Genomic DNA, 23511 nt, shown 5'->3' on the forward strand with positions numbered 1-23511 from the left:
TGCAGGCCTTGACCATCAAACCTCCCTATCTGATTTTTCCATAATGACAAAGTTTCGCTCAGAACTAATCCAGCCATTTTACCAAAAGTTTGTTCAGAGACCAATCTTAATGAATCCATTGAGTTGCCCATTTTCTTTCCTCAGTGCACAAATGGGATGGAACACATGCTGCACAAACTTGATGTTCATAGACAACTTCGATTTTATGTAGATAGAACAAAACAATTCAGATCAACAGATCAGCTCTGCTCCCTTTTCACAGTCAAAAATGGGTGCCCCAGTGATAAAAGTAACCTTGTCAAGATGGCTATCAGATTGCATTTCCTTCATGTATAGTTCAGAGAATGCTCCCTTACAACAGAAAATAAGGGCCCACCCTACTAGAGCTGTTTCAACCTCATTAGCTTTTTCTTCAAGGTTACCATTAGACTCTTTGTGTAGCAGCTACCTGGTCAAGACCTCATACCTTTATCACTCATTACAAAGTAGACAAGGCCTCCAGGGACAGGACCTCCTTTGGTTCCACAGTTCTGAGGAATATTCTCCCGTGAGCCACCCGAGAAAGATGGTGCTTGGGACACTACCCATCAATAAGAATGAACGGCGAGACAAAACAACTTAACATAAAGAAGTTATGTACTCACCATAGCATTCCATGTGAGTTCATCTCGCCTTCATTCTTACGTCCCACCCTCCAACCCCCATCCAGTCTACTTGAGGTCCGTCACCTTTCTTGTATGGTGCTTTGTCTCTTATCCAGCTCTGTGAGTGACATATTTATACTAATAGTTAGTCAGTTGGCAGCAAACAAGATCTGAGGGAAGATCAGGGTACATCATGGGATAGGGAGTTGGCCTTAAGCTGGTTGAAGACCTCGAGCATTTGCAGTTGGCCGAGTCAGAGCCAAGGATCGGCTCCAAACCCATCAGTAAGAATGAAGGCGAGATGAACAACTCACATGGAACGTTATGGTGAGTACATAACTTCTTTTTCACAAACTTTGGCATTGTACACAATGACTGTGTGTGGTAATAGCTGATCGCTGGCACTGTCGTACAAGTAGCATTAGTGTGTCTCAGAGCTTGGTTCTCTGGTTGAGATTTTAGCTGTGATTCCATTTGTGTGGGGTTTGCATGTGTGCCCATGCCTCAGTATAGATTTTATTCAGGTATTCTCAGCTGTATAATGTTTGCCTGTGGCTAATTATAGTTTTACTTTCATCCCAGTCTAACATCTAAAGGACACACAGAAGGTAACTATCTTTTTTGAAGGGTAGGGATGCAGGCACTGTTCCTAGAGAAGATTTATATTTCCTTGCAAGTGTCTGTCATCTCTGTTTATTGGAAACTAATATTTTGTTAGTCTTTAAAAAAAAAATGAAACTAAATTTCTTTCCTTACTTTTGATTTTTGTTCAGACCATTACCTAATCAAAAAGTTGTTAAAAATGTGAGGTGCACCTCAGAGCATCTAGAATTCTTAGATTGCTGGAGGCCTAGGCCCTCCTAGGACCATGACATTATTTCCTCCACAGTTACTACAGTGGAATCTTTGCCAATTAGAATGTGCTAAAAGGATGAGTGATAAAGCTAAAAAGTAAAACAAAGTAATACAAAACAAGAAAGAAGTAATCTTTCTGGATGGTGTGGGGCCGGGTTGGGGAGGAAGTACAGGATAGAGACATTGGGGAGGTGTGGAAGGGACCATTATGGAGCAGGGAGAAGCATGGATTTCCTTTGCCTAGGGGCTCTGTTCCCTTAAGGCTGGCCTTGATGATTGCAGTTGGACATCCGAGGTGTATATATTCAATAAAGTGGCCATAAAGGGTTGGTACTGATGCAGTCTGTGGGGTAAAAGTGAATTACCTCCATCTGTTTGATCACAGGTAATGAAGACCAAAACAAACAAGTTCAGAACCCCAAAGATACGTAGGACAATTTAATATGAAGCGCTTTTCGTCGCTGCCAATACAGCAACTTCTTCAGATCCTGGAGAAGTTGCTGTATTGGCAGCGACGAAAAGCACGTCATATTAAATTGTACTACGTATCTTTGGGCTTCTGGACTTGTTTGTTTTGGTCTTCATCACTTTGTGTAATTGCCAGAAAGTTTCAAGTGATCACAGGTAATGTTCAGGGTCATTGACCTGCCATAATACAGATTCACCACTTTCCAATTAGCCCCCTTATTCATTTGCTTCCTGCAGCCCTCCCTTGCATTAAAGTAACCAACTGCTGTTGGATGGGCTCCCCTTCACTCTTCATTGGTCTGTACGTTCTGCTGTCACCTGTACCCACTAGTAAGCAGTTGTACAGCTTTAGCCAACTGTTAGTCATAGTTAATTCATGCTTTATTTTGGTGTGCCGTCATGCATCTCTGCCTGCTTCTGTAAGCCAGTTCCATGATATGTGGATTTTGTCTCTTATCTCACTCTTTAGCTGTTTTACAAATGTGTATTAATTTCATTGTAGCTATGTGGGAACCATGGAAATGATTATGTAATTCAGACATATGCAGTCATCAAAAACGTTTTATTACCATGTGTCCGTATACATTTATATATTTTATAGGTTCATAGATTAGTATTAAGCTAACTGCCCTTGTGAGCCATTTTAAGCTTAGCCAATTATCCTTTGTGAGACTCAAACCCTGCACCTTGTGTTTGTAAGGCAAACACCTTAACCATTAGGCCACCCTCCCAACCCATAAAGTTTGTTTACTATAGTATAGCACTGACCAATTTCAGTCTTAGCCTAGGAATATAAAGAACATTATTATTAAGACTACAATGGAAGTACACATTTGTAATATACCATAGCTAACAAACATTAAAAGAATGTGCAATTGTAATGTAGATTATTTACAATAAATCATGACAAATTTAATTTAGAAAGTGAGGTGTGTTGTATGATGATTACAGCTCTGTGTTGGCTAAACAGAAATTATGGAATAGTTGAGTGGAGTGAGGGATGTTAGAGATTGTAAGTAGCTGAAAGGAAAAGTTATGTTAAAAGATTGTGAGTGAGAAATGTTGAGTTGTGCAGTAGATGTATTTGGGAAAATTCCTTTAATACGTCTTGTTGACACAGTAACCAAAGCTGTGATCGTTTGCCTGAGACTCTTGAAGACATGGGAAAGGGGTCCAATAAGTAACTTTTGTAGACTTAGATTCTGGATCCAAAATAAGGACATCTGTTTTAAGTGTAGAAAAACACCCGTAGGACTGGAACTACAGTTAAGTAAGTGACATTCACAGTCTTGCTTTTTTTTGTAATTAATTGGGTGTTATTGCTTCTTTGAGCTGCAGCATTCTTTTGTTTCCTACTGGCAGAATTATATTGCCAACTTTTTTTTATTATCCTTGAGTGGTCCTGAGTTATGAACATTAACATGCACTGGTGATTCCACTTCACATGCTCTGTCTCTGTAGCACTGCGAGAACATCTGATGCATCTGTCTTAGTCATTGCCAGAACCTTCTCTGCTGGAGTTCATGGCTGATTTGCATCTCATTTATCAAGTCTCTCCTAGGATAATGAATTCTTTCAGGACCTTTGTTTTTCTTTGTGTGTGTGAGATTATTCTCTAGATTTAAAGCTGGTTGTGATGGACACTCTTCCTTTAGTGGCTATTGATCCAAAGTATTACTTCAGTGGTCCTGCTTCTTCACTGTCTTTTCTTTCCTATCCTGTCCTTTTGTAATTGCTTCACTTGCTCTTCCTTAGTCTTTTTTTGCTTCCTTATGTTTATAAAATTATATCCCTTTTCATGGAACTAGCTATATTTTCTTCTGCATGGGTCTTTGTTGTTGTTCATAGGAGGTTACTAGGCTAATGGCCCTAGGGTCTTTACAAATCTGGTCATGTAATACTTGTTCCCTAGTTGACCATGGTTACATTGGTGGTTGTTAGAACGAATCAATGATTAGCACAGTCTGCCCCTGTCCACGAGGGACATAGGTGCCACCCCTGGGGTGAAATTACAGTCTCCAATCCAGTTGTCAAGGTTGCGCTTAAATAGGGCCATTGAGGAGCTCTGTTTCATATGAAGTGGGAGTTTATTTCAGAGGAGCGGCAGTCTCAGAGAAGTTTGTCTCTCTCCAGCATGTTCTGTTTATCACAGGCTAAGTTGAGATCCCTGGAGTAAGTGACTTTTGTCCCATCTGATTTGCGAACATGCAGCATTTTGATTAGGACAGTGTCAGTGATCACTCTGTAGGCCAGACACAGGTAGTCTGTCAGCAGCCCTTATGATAGAGAATACAGAGACAGGGCCTTCAGTCTTTCCATGTAGGTCATGTTTTGGAGGCCTAGAATTTTCTTTGTTAGAAACCTTTGTGGCCTCGTCAGTTGCTGCAGGTGTCTGATAAGGTACATGCAAAAGGGAGCATTGTACTCGATTAGTGGCCTGATGAGGGTCAACTGTAGAGGAGTTTTAACATCCTTAGTCTCTGATGCAATGCTCTTAGCTATGAGAAGGGCTTACCTTAACACTGTGGACACTTGGTGATCGAAGTTTAGATTGCTGTCAACCTTTGTTCCCAAGTCTCTCACCAATGTGTTTGAGCTTTGGGGGGGGGGGTGCCATCTGTAATGCAATTTGGAGGGGCTGCTACTTTGTCAAAGGGGATAATGACCTACTTTTTAGCATTTAGTTTTAGTTCATGGCTCTGGCACTAGCCATTAGTCTGTATTGGCCCCTTTTATAATATGTTAACATTGCTGGGAGACTCAATGATTGCACCTTGTTTGCAGTCATCTGCAGACTTGGTAAGCTACAGGCCATCTACTTTCGCCTGGACAGCCAAGAAGTAAATTCCAGATAGTAGAGGGCCCAACACAGTTCCCTGTAGTATGCCATTGGTAACTGGTCTGCTGGTGAAGGTGGAATCACCAAAATTTGACAGTATGCATTCTGTTGATGAGCCAGTTTGCTGCCCATCTAATGATGTATAAGTTATCCCCAGCTGGGAGAGTTTCTCAATGATACCTGAGTGGGGGATTGTGTTGAAAGCCCTGGCTAAATAAAAATAGGCAGTATGCACTGCTTTGCCCTCACCCAAGGCTTTGGTGATATTCTCGAAGAAGTCCACCAGATTTAAGCAAGACCTACCCTTAACTGAGTCAGTTCAAGAGTTTGGATGTCAACTATAGCCTTGTTAAAATTCATGATGATTCATTCCATGGCCTTGCAGATAAGGCTGGTTAGGTTTATGAGTCCATAGTTCCCAGGGTCGGTTGATGGGGACCCCCTTTGTGTAAGGAGATTACGGTTGCTGTTCTCCATTCTGTTGAAACAAAGCCAATGCTCAGGCTGTGATTGAAAATCTTGCCCAAGTCTTGTTTTAGATTGTTTAGTAAGCAGCCTGGGATGTTATCTGGTCCCATCAAGGCGCTGTGTTTTTGGCCTTGGAGCACGTGGATATGACCTGCTGTTTGGAGATTCTAGGTATTGGACTGGTGACAGGGATGTTTTGGGGTATGTATGGTGGGGAAAGGGGGGGTGAAATTTGCACCAAATCTGTCCGCCAGCAGGTTGGCAATTTCTTCAGGTTCAGTGTGAGTGGTACCGTCCACAATCAGTTTGGCACATAACTGAGCATTCCCTTTAAGGTTTTGGACAAACCTAAAGAAACACTTACGATTGTCTTTAGCTAGAGATGCTAATTTAGCCTCATGATTAGATTTAGAGAACGTTACAAGATATCTGATTTGCTTGTTCAAGCTGTGGAGGATATTTTTCCTCTGCTGGGTAAGTTCCCTCTTGTTCTTGGTTTACAATTTCTTCTTTTTGTTATATAACCTGTTTATACTTGCAGTCTACCTGGCTGGCCTGTTTCTTTGGGAGGACCTGGTTTTGATCCTGTCAGGTACAGCTGAGTCTATACAGTTGTTTATATGTAAGTACAGGTCATTTATTTGCCACTCTGCATAGGCGTTATTGTTGGCTGTGTTAGCAGGCAGTTTAAAACTTTATACCCTCATTAATAAGCTAAAGTTTGCTTTGGAGAAATTTTTCATTTTCTTTGCTCCTGTGGAGGTACAAGGTCTGATCTTACTTCAAATGAAACTGATTTATAATCTGACCTTACAAGAGAGGGAAACACATGGGGTAGTGCAGTGACACCCCCCCCCCCCATGTTGGTGAGTACCCGGTCCAGGACATTCAAGCCCCTTATGCGGTGCAGGCTTAACTGTTTTAGAGCATTTGAATTAACAAAGATCAGTAACCTCAGGACAATTGTTTGTGCTTGTGTATGTTGTCCGGTCTATGGAAGGATAGTTGAAATATGCCATGACCAAAATGTTTGGCTGTATAGGGAGTGATTCTAATAAGTCCAGGTAGTCATTGTGTTTCTCTTGGTTCATGGTGGGGGGACCTGTAGCTAGCGATGATGTGGTAAGGGTGTTTACTAATATTTATTTTTACCTGGAGTAGCTGCAGCGTCATACAGTTTAACCAGTGTCAGGATGTACTTGGATTTAATGAATATGGATACACCTCCACCTTTGGTTCTTTCATGCTTATTTTGGGGTATGAAAGTGTGGAAGGCATTGTCTTGTAAGGCCCGGGGTGCTATCTGCAGCCTTGAACCAAGTGTCAGTGACTACATAGACGTCAGCATCTTCCAAGGTGAGGAGTGATTTCAGGCAGTGCAGTTTTCTGTTTAGGCTCCTAGCATTAAGCACATAATCTTCAGTTTGTCTCCAGTGGATTTTTTTACATTGGGAATTTTGTTGTTTTGACATTGCCTAAAAAAGGCAAGATGGAGTTGAGCGTCTTTTGTCCAAAAGCTTTGAGGAAACAGGTGACGACCATCTCTGGCAAAGCAGCATGGTTTGTTAACCATGTCTTTCCAGGCTGTTGGATACTAAATCCCCCTGGCTTGACACCAGAAGCTAAGCCAGTTGTTGAAGTCAATAATTTTTTGTCTGTACTGTGGCATTATCCTGGGTGAATGTAAAATGCTACTTAGTGCTAGGGACATACCTGCCTAGGACATAATCTGAAAGTTCAGTCATGTCTCTCTCCATATAGTCCAGAGAGGTACGTCTCAAGTCTTTCACTCCAACATGTACTGTGACAGGGTTGTAACAGTAATATTTGTTGCATGACTTGAGTGCGTGCGTGATTTGATGGATCCTGGCACCTGACAGGGCTTTCTTCTTGTCCATCCTGGAGAGGGGGATGTATGTGTCTTGCTATGGAATCACCTGTAACCAGGATGTTAGGTTTTGAGGTGTTTTGCGTTAGGGGCTTATATGTTGAGACACTTGTATGTGTATTGCTATGTGTAGTGGGTCTATTCGTGTTCCAGTATGTGTGATTTGTTTGCACCTGGGTGGTCTCTTGTCCTTTGGTAGGCTCTTAGTGAGTACCTCTGTGTATGTGGGTCTATGTGACTTGACCTTGTCTTGCATAAGAGGATAGGTGTGTGCGCTGACAAACCTGTTTGATGTCTTGTATATTATTACATGAGAGGACTGGTTCCAGTTTCATGGTATAGGTACATCTCTCACATACTGTATATGTTTGCTTTAGGAGCAAGTTGTTGCCAGTATACATGAGGCAATTACTACATTGTCCCAGGATGCCCGTGTCAATCAGGCAGGTTGGTGAAATTCTGGGAAACTGACTGTCCACTGTAGCAGGTTAAGCCGTAAGTACTAGCTGGGGAGTGGACAAGTTGGATCACCTTTTGCTCTAGGACTAACGGGGACTTATTCTGTTGAGGATTAGAGATGGAGTGTGGTGATGCAGCTCAGTGCTCAGCTGAGTTACCCGCAGTACAGCAGGGAGGCTGTTTTAAACTAGCCTGCCAATAGGAAATCACACAATGATACTTCCTCCACCAATCCTCAGCTCAGACAAGGCTTATATCCACACTCTTTTGCCACAAGAGTGCAGGGGGGCCATTTTTAATGTAAGATGGCTTGGTTTCAGTTCAAGTTTTTCAAAAACATGCTAGATTCAGCAAGTCTGGATCTAGTCTGTGCTGTTGTACCCATTTCCTTCTGTTTTACATAGTATATTTACCGGTCTTCCTTCTCCTTTGTCTCCTTATACTTTAGAGGTATGTTTTTCTTTCCCCTCAGTTTTGAAATTACCTCTCATGTCTGTGATTTTATCTGACACTGGTGGTTCACTGAGACCAGCAATGCAGTCCTCTATCACCCAATCTATATTGCAGCACCAGTTAGACTGCTGAATTGGAAGATTCATTTCCTCATTCTGCAGAAGAGCTTTCCGTATTGTGTGGCAGTCAGTTATGATTACATCTGGGAGCGGGGCACTCAATATGCAGAATCTGCAGACTTTGAGAACTCTGTCCTCAGGATGTCTATCTTAATATAGATGAATTAGAGTTCAAAGTAGTGTTCAGTGCTCTTCACAGGTTTTGTCCCCTTTTAAAAGGGCAGGCTTATTTGCACTGACATTGTGGTGGGTATATTCTTTACCAACAAGCATAGCGAGAGACATGTATTCTTTCTGCAGAGAGGTCTTACAGTGTTGGGATTTGGTGGTGACCACAGCAAATACATTCTGAAGCATCGCTTTGTAGGACTGCAGGGCACATTGGCAGATCCATAGCCATTTGGGCAGTGAAACACATTAGGGAGGAACTGTGTTAAACAAATGCAGGGTTCCCATCTTTTCCTTTGTTGAGATAGGGTCAGGGATTATCTTACTGAATGTTGACCTTTTCCATATAGAGTTTTTTTTTTTTATTCAAGGTACATGAGGAATATTCCAAGATTATTCTTGTAGATTTCATTTGATCTAGTAGAAACTTGGCTGTGTTGTTGAGTAACTGTTTAGATTCTTTAGATTCTTCCTGTTTAAAAATGTTAATATTTTGCTGGATAATGTTACTCCAGATTAGGGTAGCCTGCTACTTCCAAGCCTTAAATGTCTTAAGATTGCATCCTTGGCTCCAAAATAAATTGCCAAAACCACTTGTAACATATTTAAAAATGTCTACAGTGTTTTGTTGGCAGTGAAGACGCAAACAGTCAAAGTAATATGCACTTTACATTAGAAGAGGTTTACTGTTTAAGCAGTTTCAGATGGTCTGGAGCTGTTTTCATTCTGGGTTATTGGTTTTCCCTTTTAAAAGATGGTCTTTACATGCAGTGGTGTTTAGTCTTTTGAGTTAACATCTGATAGCTTTATTTTGGTACCATATAAAAGATGCTGATCATTATCCACAAGGCAGTGGCACTGACTGTAAGTACAGATAATCATTTAAGCATCTATGGCTAACATTGTGGTTGCTTAAGTAATGTAAAAGACCGCCTGCTTATTTATTGAGCAAGGAGGCAGTATAGCTCCTTGCTGCAGTTCATGTTGCAAAGTAGCAAAAAGCTAGGTACTATGCAGAAACATTGTAGCTGTTTGACTAGATGATCTGAAAACATTTTTCTTCATCACCTCTAAAGAACACTTTTTTCTCTGTTTTGCTGTTCAAACTGGGTATAGGGGTCTCCATCTAGGGGATTTCCCAGGGTGCTAATTGCCCCAGTTACAGCTCTGATCCTCAGCAAAGACATCTGTAAAACATGCAATAAAAACACCAATGTTTTTAGTGATCCAAGTCAAGTCAAATGTATTGTAGTGCTTGAGAAATCAACATGGCACATAAAACTGCAGCAAAAGCATAAAACTCTTTATTAAATTAATTTCCATAGTCTAGTAAATAAACATCACATTTGAATATAATAGAAACTCTTTAATATTTAGTCAGTTTTACTCTGTAAATTCATCAGTCAAATGTCATACTGCATCCAGTTGAAGCTGCCAGGTAATTAATTCCAAGCAAAACAAAATCATAGTACAAGTTAAAATGTAAAGGAAAACAAATGCATATATTGAACACTGAAAATATGAAAAGTAATAGTTGGATACACTCAGAGAAAATACAGGATAGCCAATAATCTTATCTTAGCCCCAATTAATAAAGCATATTCTTGATGCGATGGAATGCTGTATAACTAATAAAATTCATGAAATGCCACTGAAAGGGAGATGTAATTCAATATTCAAACTGTTTCTCCACATACTTGTATTGTGCACTGGACTTGGAATATTCAGCTGTGTCCTTCCTTCCTTTTCAAATTTCCTGTCATTCCAAATCAAAATGAACAAAATGCAAAGCAATTTACAGAGAGATAGCACAACACAATGACAGCCATTTGCCAAAAAAGTGGCATTTCATGGGCCAAAAAGACTTTGTCCTCTTTTTTGACACAGGAAAATGCACCAAGCACAACACGTTGATAAAGTCTGCTCCTTGTATGAGTCTCAGTCCCTTGCACAGGAAAACCGTGACTGTTCTGTAATGTGCAAGACAGAAGTGTGCGACAAACACAAGTAATCATTCTGCAGCCATCCACACCACTCAGAAAGCTTTCCTGTACAACCTCCCCAAGAAACAGATTGGCAAACCGATGTCCTGATAAAAAAATACACTCTTTTACTACTATATGAAGAAACTTAGAATTCATGCAGCAATACTATCCTTGAGAAATATAATAAAAGGTTGTTATATCACACAGCATATAGCTTCTAAATTCTGCATGCCACAGTAATGACAACTAGGAATAGGGCTTTCCATGACCATAATTTTATGCTACAGAAATGTAATAGTTGAAAAGCCAAGTGGATCACCTATTCTAAGACAATGGGAATGTCATTCAGGCTGGGATCAAAACCCTACTGGATGTTTTGAATGAAGGATAACCATAATAAAGACTCATCCATGTGTGTCATAGCCACCTTTTCATATGTCCAGGAAATGATGAGAAAGCTGAAAGATGAACTTTGTGGAATACCAAAGACCGTCTTCTGAAAGGGAAAACTGGTAATCTAGAATGAAAACAGCTTCAGGTCTTCTGAAACTGCTTAAACAGTAAACATTTTTATGTGAAGTGCATATAACTTTGACTGTTTGGTTCTTCACTGCCAACAAAATACAGGCGACATTTTACATTTGCTGCTACAAGTGGCTTTGGCAGTTTATTTAGGAGCCAAGGATGTAATCTTAGGCATTCAAGACTTGGAAGTAGCAGGCTGTCCTAATCAGGGTTAACATATTCCAGCAAAATATTAGCATTTTTAGAGAGGAAGAATCTAAACAGCTGGTGAACAACACGGGCAAGTTTCTAGTAGGTCAAAGAAAAGCTAGAAAAGTAATTTTGGGATATTCCTTATATACCTTGAATACAAACCTCTGTATGAGGAAAAAGGTCAAGACAGTCAGTGAGACAATCCCAGACCCTATCTCAACAAAGAAAATGATGGGAACCTTGGACTGTTGGATAAAACTACCCCTTCACATCAAAAACAAATTTCGTATTATCACATGACTGAAGGTTAGCCAATTGTAGAAAACCACTTAGTTTACATATAAATTATTCACTTTGATTATAATAAGTATTACAATTTTAAAACTAATGTCATACATGAAAGAATTTAATTGAAGACAACCCCCCAAGGGATCCAACTATTATCTGTCAGCTTTGGCACGTAAAATGCTATTAATAAAATTGTTTCCATCATGCCATGTATCAAGTAATAATTGCCAATGCAGTGCCCTTGTTTCGAGTGTTTTCCCCACTTGCCACCCCTTTCGTGCTTGTTCACCTTTTTATAGAAAAAAAAATAGGAACTTTTTCAAACCTACACAGCACTTAGAATATTTAGCAAGTGCATTGGTAGTGTTACTTTTCTTAATGGCATGGATGTGTTTGTATATTCTAGACTCTCAACATCTTTTTGGTCTTATCAATAATAAAAACCTTCATGTGTGAAGCAACTAGCCAGGTAAGTTACCTCTTTGGTGGTACAATTGCCCTTCCATGCTATAATCTTGGAATAAAAAGAAATGGTCATGTTTACAGTATACATTATGAATCTGCACTGGGAAAAACCCCACATTTCATCATCCCTGGGTTAGTAATCCTAGATCCACTCCCATGCTCTCCAGCACGTTTTTGCATTAAGTGCTTTTCAGCACCTGTTTCCTTAGCAGGTATGGGTTTTACGGGATCGGGTTGCTAGCCCAAAGCCTAACCCTGGGTTCGTAATAGTTGTAAAAATTCCATTTTCTTGTTGTCCTTTCTCTAACGGTGCTTTAATGTTTGGATTTTTCTTGTAGGCGAACCCTGTCTTGGTTTCTAAAATGTTGGAAAGGCCCACCCACCCTCCCACCCAAAGACACTCATGCTCACACACATACATATACATACGTATTATTCCCTTGTGGAAAGACAATAGCTTTCATGTATTTGTTTGTAGTAATCATTCTTTTTCTGGTGCAAGCATAAAGTTTGATTCCCTTAAAATGGACATAAACACAGTTGCTCTCTTGTTATAGACCACACTCATAGCCTGCCAAAGAAATCCATCTGGTTACCCCCTCTTGGAAAAAAAAAATTTTTTTAACCTTTTACTCTGTATCTTATGTTGTTTGTAATCTGAAACTTGTCTAGAGAAGCGAGCTGCCTGACCCTGAGGTAAGGTCTTTTTTTTGCCAGATAGGATGGCAGATCTGTTAAAGAATGTTTGTTTCCAGTGTATATTGGAATCAAAAGATTGTTTACTTTGTTGTAATGCCAACATTAAATAATTACATGTAAAATTTTAAAAATCCAGTGTATTATTAATGTGTGAAAAAATCCTCAAATTCATCTAGTTCACTGATCATAATATAAATATATCATCCAAGTACCTGAAGTACAAGGCAAGTTTTGACAAGTGCACACTTTCAAGTACCTATTTTGTCAAGATTATGATGTAGTGGTAGGAGCAAAAGACCAGGGGGAGGAGGAAGCCCCCATTGTTTCCCCTTATAATCTGTTGAAAATATTCACTGTCACAAAAAAAAAAAATGTTCCTTAATACAGTCTCCATATACTTCACAATAACTTTGTGTTCAAGATCATCTGGCTGTCAGAAAGCTACTCTTCATGGAACCACTCTTAACCCAACATTGTGTAGAATTACTAAAAACAAGTCTCTCATATCAGTAGCAACAACGGTGTTTGTCGGAAAAACAACTGCTAGACCCAGGTTTCCTTGAAAGTTCAAGTAGTTGTTCAAGATATGTGCTTTGTTTGAAAAGACATTTTTAACATTCTGTCCACCAGTAATGCAATGGGCACAGTGTTAGAGCCCCTTGATGCCACTATCTGTCTCAGTGGTGGATTATTTGTGTCTTTATGCATTATGAATTTTCATAATCCTGCAATGGAGAGTGTGTGTGTATATATATATATATATATATATATATATATATATATATATATATATATATATATTTAAAAATATATTTTTTTTTTAACGCACAGGAAATTTTTAGATGTTCTTCATCTCACATTGCTGCAGTCATAACCTGTGGGTAGTCCGCTGTCCTCGGTCGGCCCGAATACCAGAGAGTTAGGCTGGCGTCGGTCATGGGCGCCCGGAGCTGACGTCAGTACGTAGTAGTACTTAAGCACATGACCGACGCCATATCCTCAGTCTTTCTTGCCGCGTGGTCCGAAGCAGAAGCAGCGTTTGCAAGTGCCGTTCAGCGTTCTGAAATTTTCAATTATCGAGTTTCAGACTGAAGACCAAGTTGGGCTAAGTACCCCGTTGGGGAAATTTTTTGTCTTTTCTTGCCTCAGTTAATCCGGATGTCAGAAAAAGTTAATCATTGTATTTCTTGTGGGAAACGGATACCTCATAGGGACTATCATTCTCTCTGTATTCCTTGGGGCCTGAACACGATGTAGTCGGGTGTCGCTTTTGCGCTAGATTTAATAAGCGCACCATTAAATGAAGATTAGACTGTGCCAGGCTTGTTTTCGGTAAGCGGTGTAACTACAACATGCCGTCGGATCCTCCGATGCCCGCTACCGCTAAAAAGCGAAAAGATAAATCTTTAAGGTCTAAACCGGATGAGTCGTCCGTTGCGGACGCCGGTTCTATGGAACCTACGGTTGAATCTGTGGATCCAGCCGAAGTCTCGGCTGAATCCCAGGGGGAACCTTTACTTTTACAGGAGTTGGCCTCTCAGGAGTTAGGCCAGGCTGAGGGTGCTTCTCAGGTTTCTGTAGTTCCATCCTTACAAAAGGTTATTAGGCCTTCTACCTCAGTGACTAAAGGCCATGCTAAAGCTAAACCTGGTCTTTCTGGTACTGGCCATAGCCCTAGTTGTTCAGGTTCTGTTCCTAAAAAACATATGTTGAAAATGGCAGAGGATTTGATTACTTTGATCAGGGGTTCTATGCCCCCTCCAGAGAAGAGGCCTAGGGTGGAGACAGATTTAGAGGGAATGGAGCATTCTTCAGACTACTCTGAGTCCTCAGCTGAGGATATTCAGGATTTCCCTCCCTATTCAGATTCTGATGCAGAGGATTCCTGTCCTTCTGCATCTCCTCCAGAGGATTTTTCCTTTTCTGAAACTTTACATTCCATGAGGGAACATTTCAAGTGGGGAAGGTCAGGATTTTTCAGATTCTCGAAAAAGGCATAGGGAATTTTTGTTTTTGCCACAACATAGGCCTTTGGCTATTCCCCCTGTCTTGGATGTTGTTCAGGATGTTTTTTCTGAAGCTTCACTTAATCCTGATTCTTTACCCCCTGCCCCTATCAAGCCAGACAGGTATTACAGAGTTCCAGAGGCACATAAATATTTGTATAAGAGTCCTAGAGCTGACCCGGAAACTATTATTCAAGGGCCGAAGGGTGTCAGGGCTTCTGTGGTTAAGAATCCAGATCCTTTGGATAAAGATTCTAGAGCGTTGGATAGGTGGGGGAAAAAAGTGTGCACCTCGTCTACGTTAGCTATGAGGGCTTTAAATTGCCAGTTTCATATGCTGAAGTATCAGAATTTTTTGTTGGGTCAATTGAAATCTAAGGTGGATGCTTTATCTGAGGGTATAGAGTGTAAGGAATTGCAGGAGTTGGTTCATGCTTCAGATCAAGTTGGTAAACATTCCTTGCAGTGTGGCTTCGATGCTCTTCAGGCTTCATCCAGGGTGGCTGCTACTGGTTCAGTTATTCGTAGACATGCCTGGCTTAAGGATCAAAATTTGTCAGAGCATGTTAAAGCTCGGATTTTGGATGCTCCTCTTCAATCTGAAGTTCTTTTTGGTTCCCCTGTGCAGTCAGTTTTGAAAAAGATGGAAGATAAAGCTAAGTCTATGCAGACAGTTAAGGATTTTTTGCAAGTGCAGCCCCTTAAGTTTAGCAGGAATTGGCCTGCTAGAGGATGGTCCTACCTTTCTTCGGAATTTCAGTCTAAGGGCAGGTCTAGACGTGGTAGGGGCAGGGCTCACGCTCAGGGTTCTTTCAGGCCTAGGACTTGGAGTTCTCCTGCACAGTCTTCTGGTGAGGGCAGGGGTTAGCCTTTTCGTAAACAAACCCAATGACCTGTATCTTCAGCTGCCAGATCCTTCTTTTCTGGCAGCTCCTCTAGGAGGAAAGTTGGCACTTCTCAAACAAAACTGGCATTTGGTCACCCAGGACAAATGGGTGTTGGAAATAATAAATCAAGGTTACAAGTTTTATTTTCACACTTTTCCTCCTTTCAAAGGCATGCCAGATGTACCTCCTCAGCAAAGGCTGGAGGCTCAGGAACAAATTTCTTTGCTTTTACAGATGGGAGCAATCCAGGTGGTACCTCCGTCAGAAGTAGGCCTAGGGTTTTATTCCCGTCTATTCCTAGCGCCAAAGAAAGGAAACACTTGGAGGCCAATTCTGGATTTGTCCATTCTCAATACCTACCTAGACATTCCAAAGTTCAAGATGTTAACATTACAACAACTTCTGCCTATGCTAGGCAAAGATCACTGGATGGTAACTCTGGATCTCAAAGAGGCCTATCTTCACATTCCTATCAGGCCCAGCTGCAGGAGATTCCTGCAATTTCGGGCTGGTACTTCTCATTATCAGTTCTCTGCATTGCCCTTTGGTTTATCTACTGCGCCCAGGGTGTTCACAAAAGTTCTGGCTCCTGTAATAGCTTTCTTCAGACAGAGGGGAATACAAATTTATCCTTATCTGGACGATTTCCTGATTCTGGCTCAAGACAAAGACAAGTTACTTCAACATCTACAGTATGTAATGGCAGTTTTAAGGTGCCTGGGGTATTCTGTGAACGAAATAAAGTCCAGTCTAGTACCCTCTCAGGACATGTGCTTTCTGGGTGTGAGACTGAATACAGCTTCTCAGATGGCTTTTCTGACCCCGGACAAACAAAGAACTCTTCACCTATACTTCCAGCAATTATCAGTACTGTCCAGGCTGACTGCAAGGACAGTCCTTCAAGCCTTGGGGTTCATGGCATCTTGCATTCTAGTACTTCAGAATGCCAAACTGCATATGAGGAAGCTACAATGGTATCTCAAAAGTGTATGGACTCAACACTGCCACGATTTGGACACTGTCATTTGGATAATACCTTGCATCCAAAAGGAATTCTTGTGGTGGGCGCAGGAATGTCACCTAAACAAGGGGCGCTCTGTGACCCGACCAGAGGCGAGTCAGATCATAACGACGGATGCCTCAGACTTGGCTTGGGGAGCACACTTCAATGGGAAATGGATTCAAGACACGTGGCCTCCCAGACTACAGCATTTGCATATCAACATGAAGGAGATGTTAGCAGTCCAGTTTGCCCTGATGGCTTTCAAGGGCCTACTTCAACCAGGACAGGTGTTGATTCGAACAGACAACACAACAGTCATGTGGTGCATCAACAAGCAGGGGGGAACCCATTCTTACCCTCTTTGCAGACAAGCAATGATATTGTGGGAGACTGCTCTGAGTTTGCACATCACTCTTCAAGCACGGCTTCTGCCAGGAGCACAGAACTCCCTAGCAGATGTATTGAGCAGACAAATTGTGGATCCCCACGAGTGGAAATTGGATCCTCAGGTATTCCAACAGTTGATAGTGGCTTGGGGAACTCCAGACATAGATCTGTTCGCTTCTCCTCTAAATTTCCAACTACCAAAATTTTGCACAAAGATGTTTCACCCAAAAGCTTGGAAAGTGGATGCTCTATCTTTCAGTTGGAACAACCTTCACGTCTATGCTTTCCCTCCTCTGCCTCTCCTTCCCAAGGTACTCTTGAAAGTCAGGCGGGACAAGCCTTGCATGATTCTAATAGCACCAGATTGGCCACGTCAGCACTGGTATCCTCTGCTGAGGAGTTTAATTCAGGAGCCTCCTTGGCCTTTGCCACAGCTTCCTCACTTGTTGTCCCAGTCAAGCAATCATTTGCTCAATGTCAGGGTGCAGTCCCTGCACCTAACAGCCTGGCGTATTCTGTTTTAGAGCCTGTGGGGTCTCAGCTTCCTCAACAGGTTTTAGATGTCATTTTGGAAGCCAGGCGGCCCAGCACTAGAAAAGTTTATGCTGATAAATGGAGGAGATTTTTTCTTTGGAGCACAACAAAGGGCTTTGATGTCTCGGTACCTAATTTGAGTTTTACACTACAGTACCTTACTGAATTACTAGACAAGGGTTTGTCTTTTTCCTCTGTGAAGGTTCATGCTGCAGCCATTTCTGCTCACTATGATTGTGACCCTCCTTTATTTTCTCACCCTTTGTTTAAGCAATTTCTTAGAGGGGCAAAGGGATCTCAATTTTGTGTTGGAGAAGCTTACTTTACCTCCTTTTGAACCTGCAGCTACATCTGAATTGAAGTTTTTGTCTTGGAAGACTGCTTTTTTGTTGGCCATTACTTCTGCTAGGAGGGTATCTGAATTGCAGGCTCTCATGGCTGTTGAACCCTTTCTGATATTCCATAAGGATAGAGTTTCTTTGCGTACTAACCCTACTTTTATGCCAAAAGTGATTTCCAATGTGGCCTTGAACCAGTCTTATCCATTTGCCTACTTTTTATGCTGATCCCCAAAATAGGGGGGAAAAAGTCTTGCATTCTTTAGATATCCACAGGCAGCTGCGTTATTATTTGAGCAGAACTAAAGAGTTCAGACAGACTCAACAGTTATTTGTTTCCTTTGCTTTGGGTTCACAAGGGAAAGCTGTTTCAAAGCAGGCTATTTCTAAGTGGATTAGTCAATGTATTGCTTTTTGTTATTCTCATCATGGGAAGAATGTTCCCGCTGGGATCAGACCTCATTCCACTAGGGCTACTGCCACATCTACTGCCTTTTTGAGGGGGGTAGCTACTAAGGATATTTTGGAGGCAGCTACTTGGAGTTCAGTTCACACTTTTACTAAGCATTACCATCTCCCTCTTTATTCCAAGTCTAGGGCTGGGTTTGCCACTGCAGTCTTACAGGGCATGTTAGCAGCTCCTAATGCTTTTTAGTTTGCCAGCCTCCCTTGTCCTTTGCTTTGGGATTCTACCCACAGGTTATGACTGCAGCAGTGTGAGACGAAGAACATAGTACAGTTTTGTACCTACCATAAATATAGATGTTCGAGGATCCACATTGCTGCAGTCCTATTTTCCCTCCCTCCTTCCCCTCTGTAGTTTGGGGTTGCTGTTATTCCTTTGGGATAATTGTTCTTTTCTCACTTGTGGTTGTTTGGTATTTACTATTTTGGCTCTGGCCTTTCTTTTTTAAGGCCTTCTGACATCTGGGGCAAGAAAGACTGAGGATATGGCGTCGGTCATGCGCTTAAGTACTACTACGTACTGACGTCAGCTCCGGGCGCCCATGACCGACGCCAGCCTAACTCTTTGGTATTCAGGCCGACCGAGGACAGCGGACTACCCACAGGTTATGACTGCATCAATGTGGATCCTCGAACATCTACATTTATGGTAGGTACAAAACTGTACTTTTTTACAGACATATCAGACTCATTCCAGACTTCAAATAGCCACAGGTCAGCTTTATTGTAGTAAATGCACACTTCATTTTTAGATAGCTGTTTGAACTGTCATTCAAGTACATTAACATTTTCATGACACCTCACAGCAAGAGGTTCTGGTTCGATTCTCGACTGGGGTGCCTTCTGTGCGGAGTCTGCATGTCCTCCCTGTGGTCGCATGGGTTTCCTCCGGGTGCTCCGGTTTCCTCCCACATCCCAAAGACATGCAGTAGGTGGATTGGACACTCTAAATTGGCCCTAGGTGTGTGTGTGCCTTTTGTGGAAGGTTGGGCACCGGGCTGGCAACTCGACACCTTAAAACTCCACTGCCAATCATGAGCAGACAAATGATCCACTGTGGTGACCCCTAATAAGAAAAAGCCCAAAGAAGAAGAGTCAAAATTATTCATAGTCATAACACCCCTCCCTTGTCCGGTTTTATAATCCATATTGATTTATCACCAAATAACCCTTTCAACCATTTCCATTCATTGAGAGTCAAATTGTAAAACGTTCCATTATTGAAATCAGAAAATAGCTTCCTGAAATTGCATTCACATGTGTTTTCAAGGATGGAAACAATAGGTTGTGGGGGGGGGGTTAATGTACTGGCTATTTTAAATTGCTAAACATGTTGGGCCTTTTACATTTTGTCCTAAAAAAACAAAAGTAAATTCAGCTTCCTTATAAATAACTTCAACTCAAAACATCAGCCAAGTTCAGTTTACTCAAGGGGATAACGGTAAACCCCTTCTGAGACAGTTTAACAAAGTCTGCGTCAATGTCCAGATTACTGTAATTGTAAATCTTAAGACCCTCAATATAAAAAAAAATGTTCTGGTGATGTACAAAAGTGCTTAACTGGAATTGTTGTTTACTACAATAAATGCCTTCTGTGGTGGCAATCATGCCCCTTAACAGCTTGTGTCTGGAGCAGCCACCCCATTCATCCCCTTCTGTGGTGGCAGTCATGCCCCTTAACAGCTGGTGTCTGGAGCAGTCACCCCATTCATCCCATTCTGGATATGGCTTTGTTCTTGACATTTTATTATACCTGGTCCAGAATGCACATTTCCAGCAAGTACTTTATGTTGGATATGTAGTCCAGAGTCGTGCCTTATTTTTGGAATTGCCATCTAGAGTGGCCTTTGGTCTTGGTCCATCTGCTCTTTGTACTCCTGCTACTTTGGATTCTTTTAAAGAGTTGAAGATCTGTTGGCCAACTTTGTCTGTAGGGAGGTGTGTTATTAGTTGGGTACTAGTGTAACCCAAGAATGCCATCTCATTCCATAAGTTTGGTAGCCCATGTGGATAAGGACTAGCATTTGTAAGCTTTAGTGTTTCTTCCTTAATTCCCAGTCTCTTGCTTCCTGGCAGGAAAGAACCAAAGAGATGTGCATCTAAAGCTTCCTTGTAATCTATTTAACAAACTCACAGTTTTCAGGGAAATGTCCCCCCAAAAAAACAAAAAAAAAAAAACTGCTTGTGGGAGATGTTGGCAAAATATGCAAACTGTGAGTTTGGAGACTTTTTCTTTCAGAGATCTGGACTTAAGTTACTGATAACTTTGTTTTAAAAGAGCATAACTCAACAGCCTTGTTTTTAGCATGGAAGACAGTGATATCAAGATTAGGAAAATACAAATAAATGAAAGATAAGAAGGTGATTACATTTCTATGCATCCTTGAGAGTATGCCATTAGTGTAGCAAATGTAATTTCATCATTTCATCTGAAATTTTCTGCAAAGCTGGGTAAGTTTTTGTTTCTGTATTAAAAAAAAAAAAAAAAAAAAAGGCCAGTACTTCTGACATAAAAAAGTGAGCATGGTTTGCATGATAAGTGTATGATATTGAGCTGAGTTACATTAACCTGTATTACCAGTCTGATCTCCCATTGTCCTTTTTTCTGTGTCACAATTACAGGGCACATTGCAGAAATTTGTTGATGATCTTTTTCAAGTGATTCTCAGTACTAGTCGACCTGTTCCCCTGGCTGTGAAGTATTTTTTTGACCTCTTGGATGAACAGGCAGAAAGTCATGGGATCTCTGATCCTGAAACCATTCATATCTGGAAAACTAACAGGTGAAGTGGTAACAATAGTATAATTTTGAGTTTAGTATTGATCAGCTTGTATCAGAGATATGGGAGAATTGGATTATACTATTGTTTTCTGTAGACTACTGTGTATTCACTTTGACCAAGACTTGCATGCTTATTGTTTTATATAGATTTTTCTTCGATGCAGTTTGTTTTTTTTTGTTTTTTTTTTACTTTGGTAACTTGTATCTTCACAGACTTATGCTCATCTTCACAGAGAACTTGGCATTCTGCACTAAATGCTTACTTTTATGTACATTGAATTTGGTATAAAACATATACAAGAAACCACATGAATCATGCTGTTTTAAAGTCAACTTTTTGTACTGAGTAATTTGAAATGAAATTTAAAAGTAAGAGTTGTGTTACTAGGTTGAATTTCAGTATTGTTTTGCAAAGTAAAGAATTCCAAACTTTCCTCATTTTTACTTTGAATTTTATTCTACCTCATTGGTTCCATGGTAGTTCCCCCCTTGCTTTCTTTACAGTAATACAGTCAGTAACACTAAATCCCAAGCAACACTCCCCATATTTTAACCCATTTCAGCTGCCTTCAACACATTAAATCTAAAGGGCTTCTTGCATTATTTATATGCACTACATAGATGCTAACCTACTAGTATCTTTTTATATTAACCTGTTTTATGTAAGGGAGCCGAAGTGGTAAGATTCATAGAGGTGAATGGTGTGTGTAGAAGGGGAAATGAAAGAGGAATACAAGGCAAAAATGAAAAGTGGCTAGGATTCAGAGAACTGAATAGTATTTCCCATAGTACTAATACAGAATTGCATACTGTGTGTATGGTGAAAATCGTAATGTAAAGGACCCTGGACTTAAGTGATGTCCCTTTGCAATCACAAGTCTGTCTAGTTAAGAGAAGATCTTTAGCTGTGTTTTGCTGTCATTCTGATATTGGATGTCCATATCCTGGAAATTTGTGCTCAATTTGTTAGGCATTAGTTACTAAGACCCTTCATAGTAGTCTCACCTCCTTGTCTAGCTACCTGGAGAACCAGAGTCTTAAGTTGTAGGTGCAGGATGCGATGGCAGGATCTTCCCGTCCTGAGGGTCAGCCATCTGCCAAGAAGACCACCAAAAAAAGGTCAGATTCATCTGCTGTACTGCCTACCCGAACATCTCACTTGAGGCTGGTGAAAGCCCAGAAGATCGTCTGGCTGTGCTGTCGGGCTCCTCTGCCACGATTACATCAGAGGCTAGCATGGATCTGGCTTCTCGTATGTCCTCAAAGGTTTTGCAGACATTGTGGATGTTGAGGGAGAACCTTGGCTGATTGTATCTGAGAGACCGAGGGACGTTCCACAGATTCTTCTTCGGGGGGAAATTCCCACTACATTGAATGAGTGCTGGCAAGGGTCCGAATCTCCTAAGGTCCTTAGGGCTGACATCCCTTTAAAGAAGAAACAGAAAACTAAGCACATCTCTCCTGCTCCCAAACATCCCCAACATGAATGGCATGATTTTGCACAAGGGTTGTTTAATGCACTCATGGCCTTAAAGACCCCCCCCCCAAGGGAGTTTCTGTCCCTGCTCCCCCTTGGTCATCTACTCCACTTGAGGCCTAGGGAGCAGGACTCTTCTGATGAGGACTTGGACTCCGGGGAGGAGTCCCTGGCATATACTTGTCAGATTCCATCTCCACTGGATTTTGGTTCTGAGGAGGAAAATTTTATTAGCCTATATATTCCCCCTTTGAGGAGCTCTCTTTTGGAGTTATCTCTGTTATGATGGAATTCTTTAAATGGGACTGTTCTCAGCTTTCTGACATCCAGAAAAGAGATGACCTCTGCTGTTCCTCCAGTCTTGGCTGCCCTGTTGGATAATTTTTCAGCAGGTTCTCCGGCTCTTGATTCCCAACCTCCCACCCCTAAGAAGCTTGACATGTTTTATAAGGTGCTTGACGAATGTAAGTTTTTCTACAAATGTCCCTCTGCTGATCCCTCTTTTGTCCGTCTCTCCTGACAAACTTTCTAAGCTCTTGCCTTCTATTGAATTGCTTCCTTCTGACAAGGACAGTGGGGCCATGGAATGGCTGGGCAAAAAGGTGTATACTGCTACTCTGGCTTTTCGGGCTATTAATCATCAGACACATATGACCAGGTGTGTCTTAGCTCTTCTTTCTCAGGCCTCTCAGGTTGCTACTGACCTTACTGATTCTGAGGGGGAAGGTTTTGTCTGTCTCTTTTTTTTGGGCTGCTCTTCCCAAGTGACTTGGCATTCTGTTAAATGTAGTTATGATACAGCTGATGCTTCTTCTAGAGCTGTTGCGTTTGGTTATGTGTTGAGGCTGTACTCTTGGCTTCACCTTCAGCCTTTGCTTGATGATATTAAGGCTAAATTGATGGATCTCCCCTGGATAATAAAAATCTAATTGGTTCTGCAGCTCCTGAGCTTTTTAAGTAACTGCAGGAAAAGGGCAAGGCCTTGCTGGAATTGAAGCATATTTTTTCTTTCCCCATTCCAAAATTTCAGAGGAATTATCCCTCTAAGCCTGTTTTTGTTTGTAGACAGTCTCACCCTCCTTCAAAATGTAAGAAAGGTTCTAGACAGGCTCCTCCT

General features: G+C 41.3%; 1 protein-coding gene across 1 annotated transcript in view; it reads left to right on the top strand.

Moving 5' to 3' along the window:
- Window positions 1-23511, top strand: part of PLXNB1 (plexin B1) — a 3809096-nt gene that overhangs the window by 3553029 nt on the left and 232556 nt on the right. Inside the window, exon 34 of the mRNA XM_044078026.1 lies at window positions 20758-20918. Coding sequence (XP_043933961.1) covers window positions 20758-20918 — 161 coding nt within the window. The remainder of the gene's footprint in view (window positions 1-20757; window positions 20919-23511) is intronic.

The sequence above is a fragment of the Protopterus annectens genome, chromosome 7.part0 (assembly GCF_019279795.1).
Source record: "Protopterus annectens isolate FY-2018-M chromosome 7.part0, PAN1.0, whole genome shotgun sequence".
Lineage (NCBI taxonomy): Eukaryota > Metazoa > Chordata > Ceratodontiformes > Protopteridae > Protopterus > Protopterus annectens.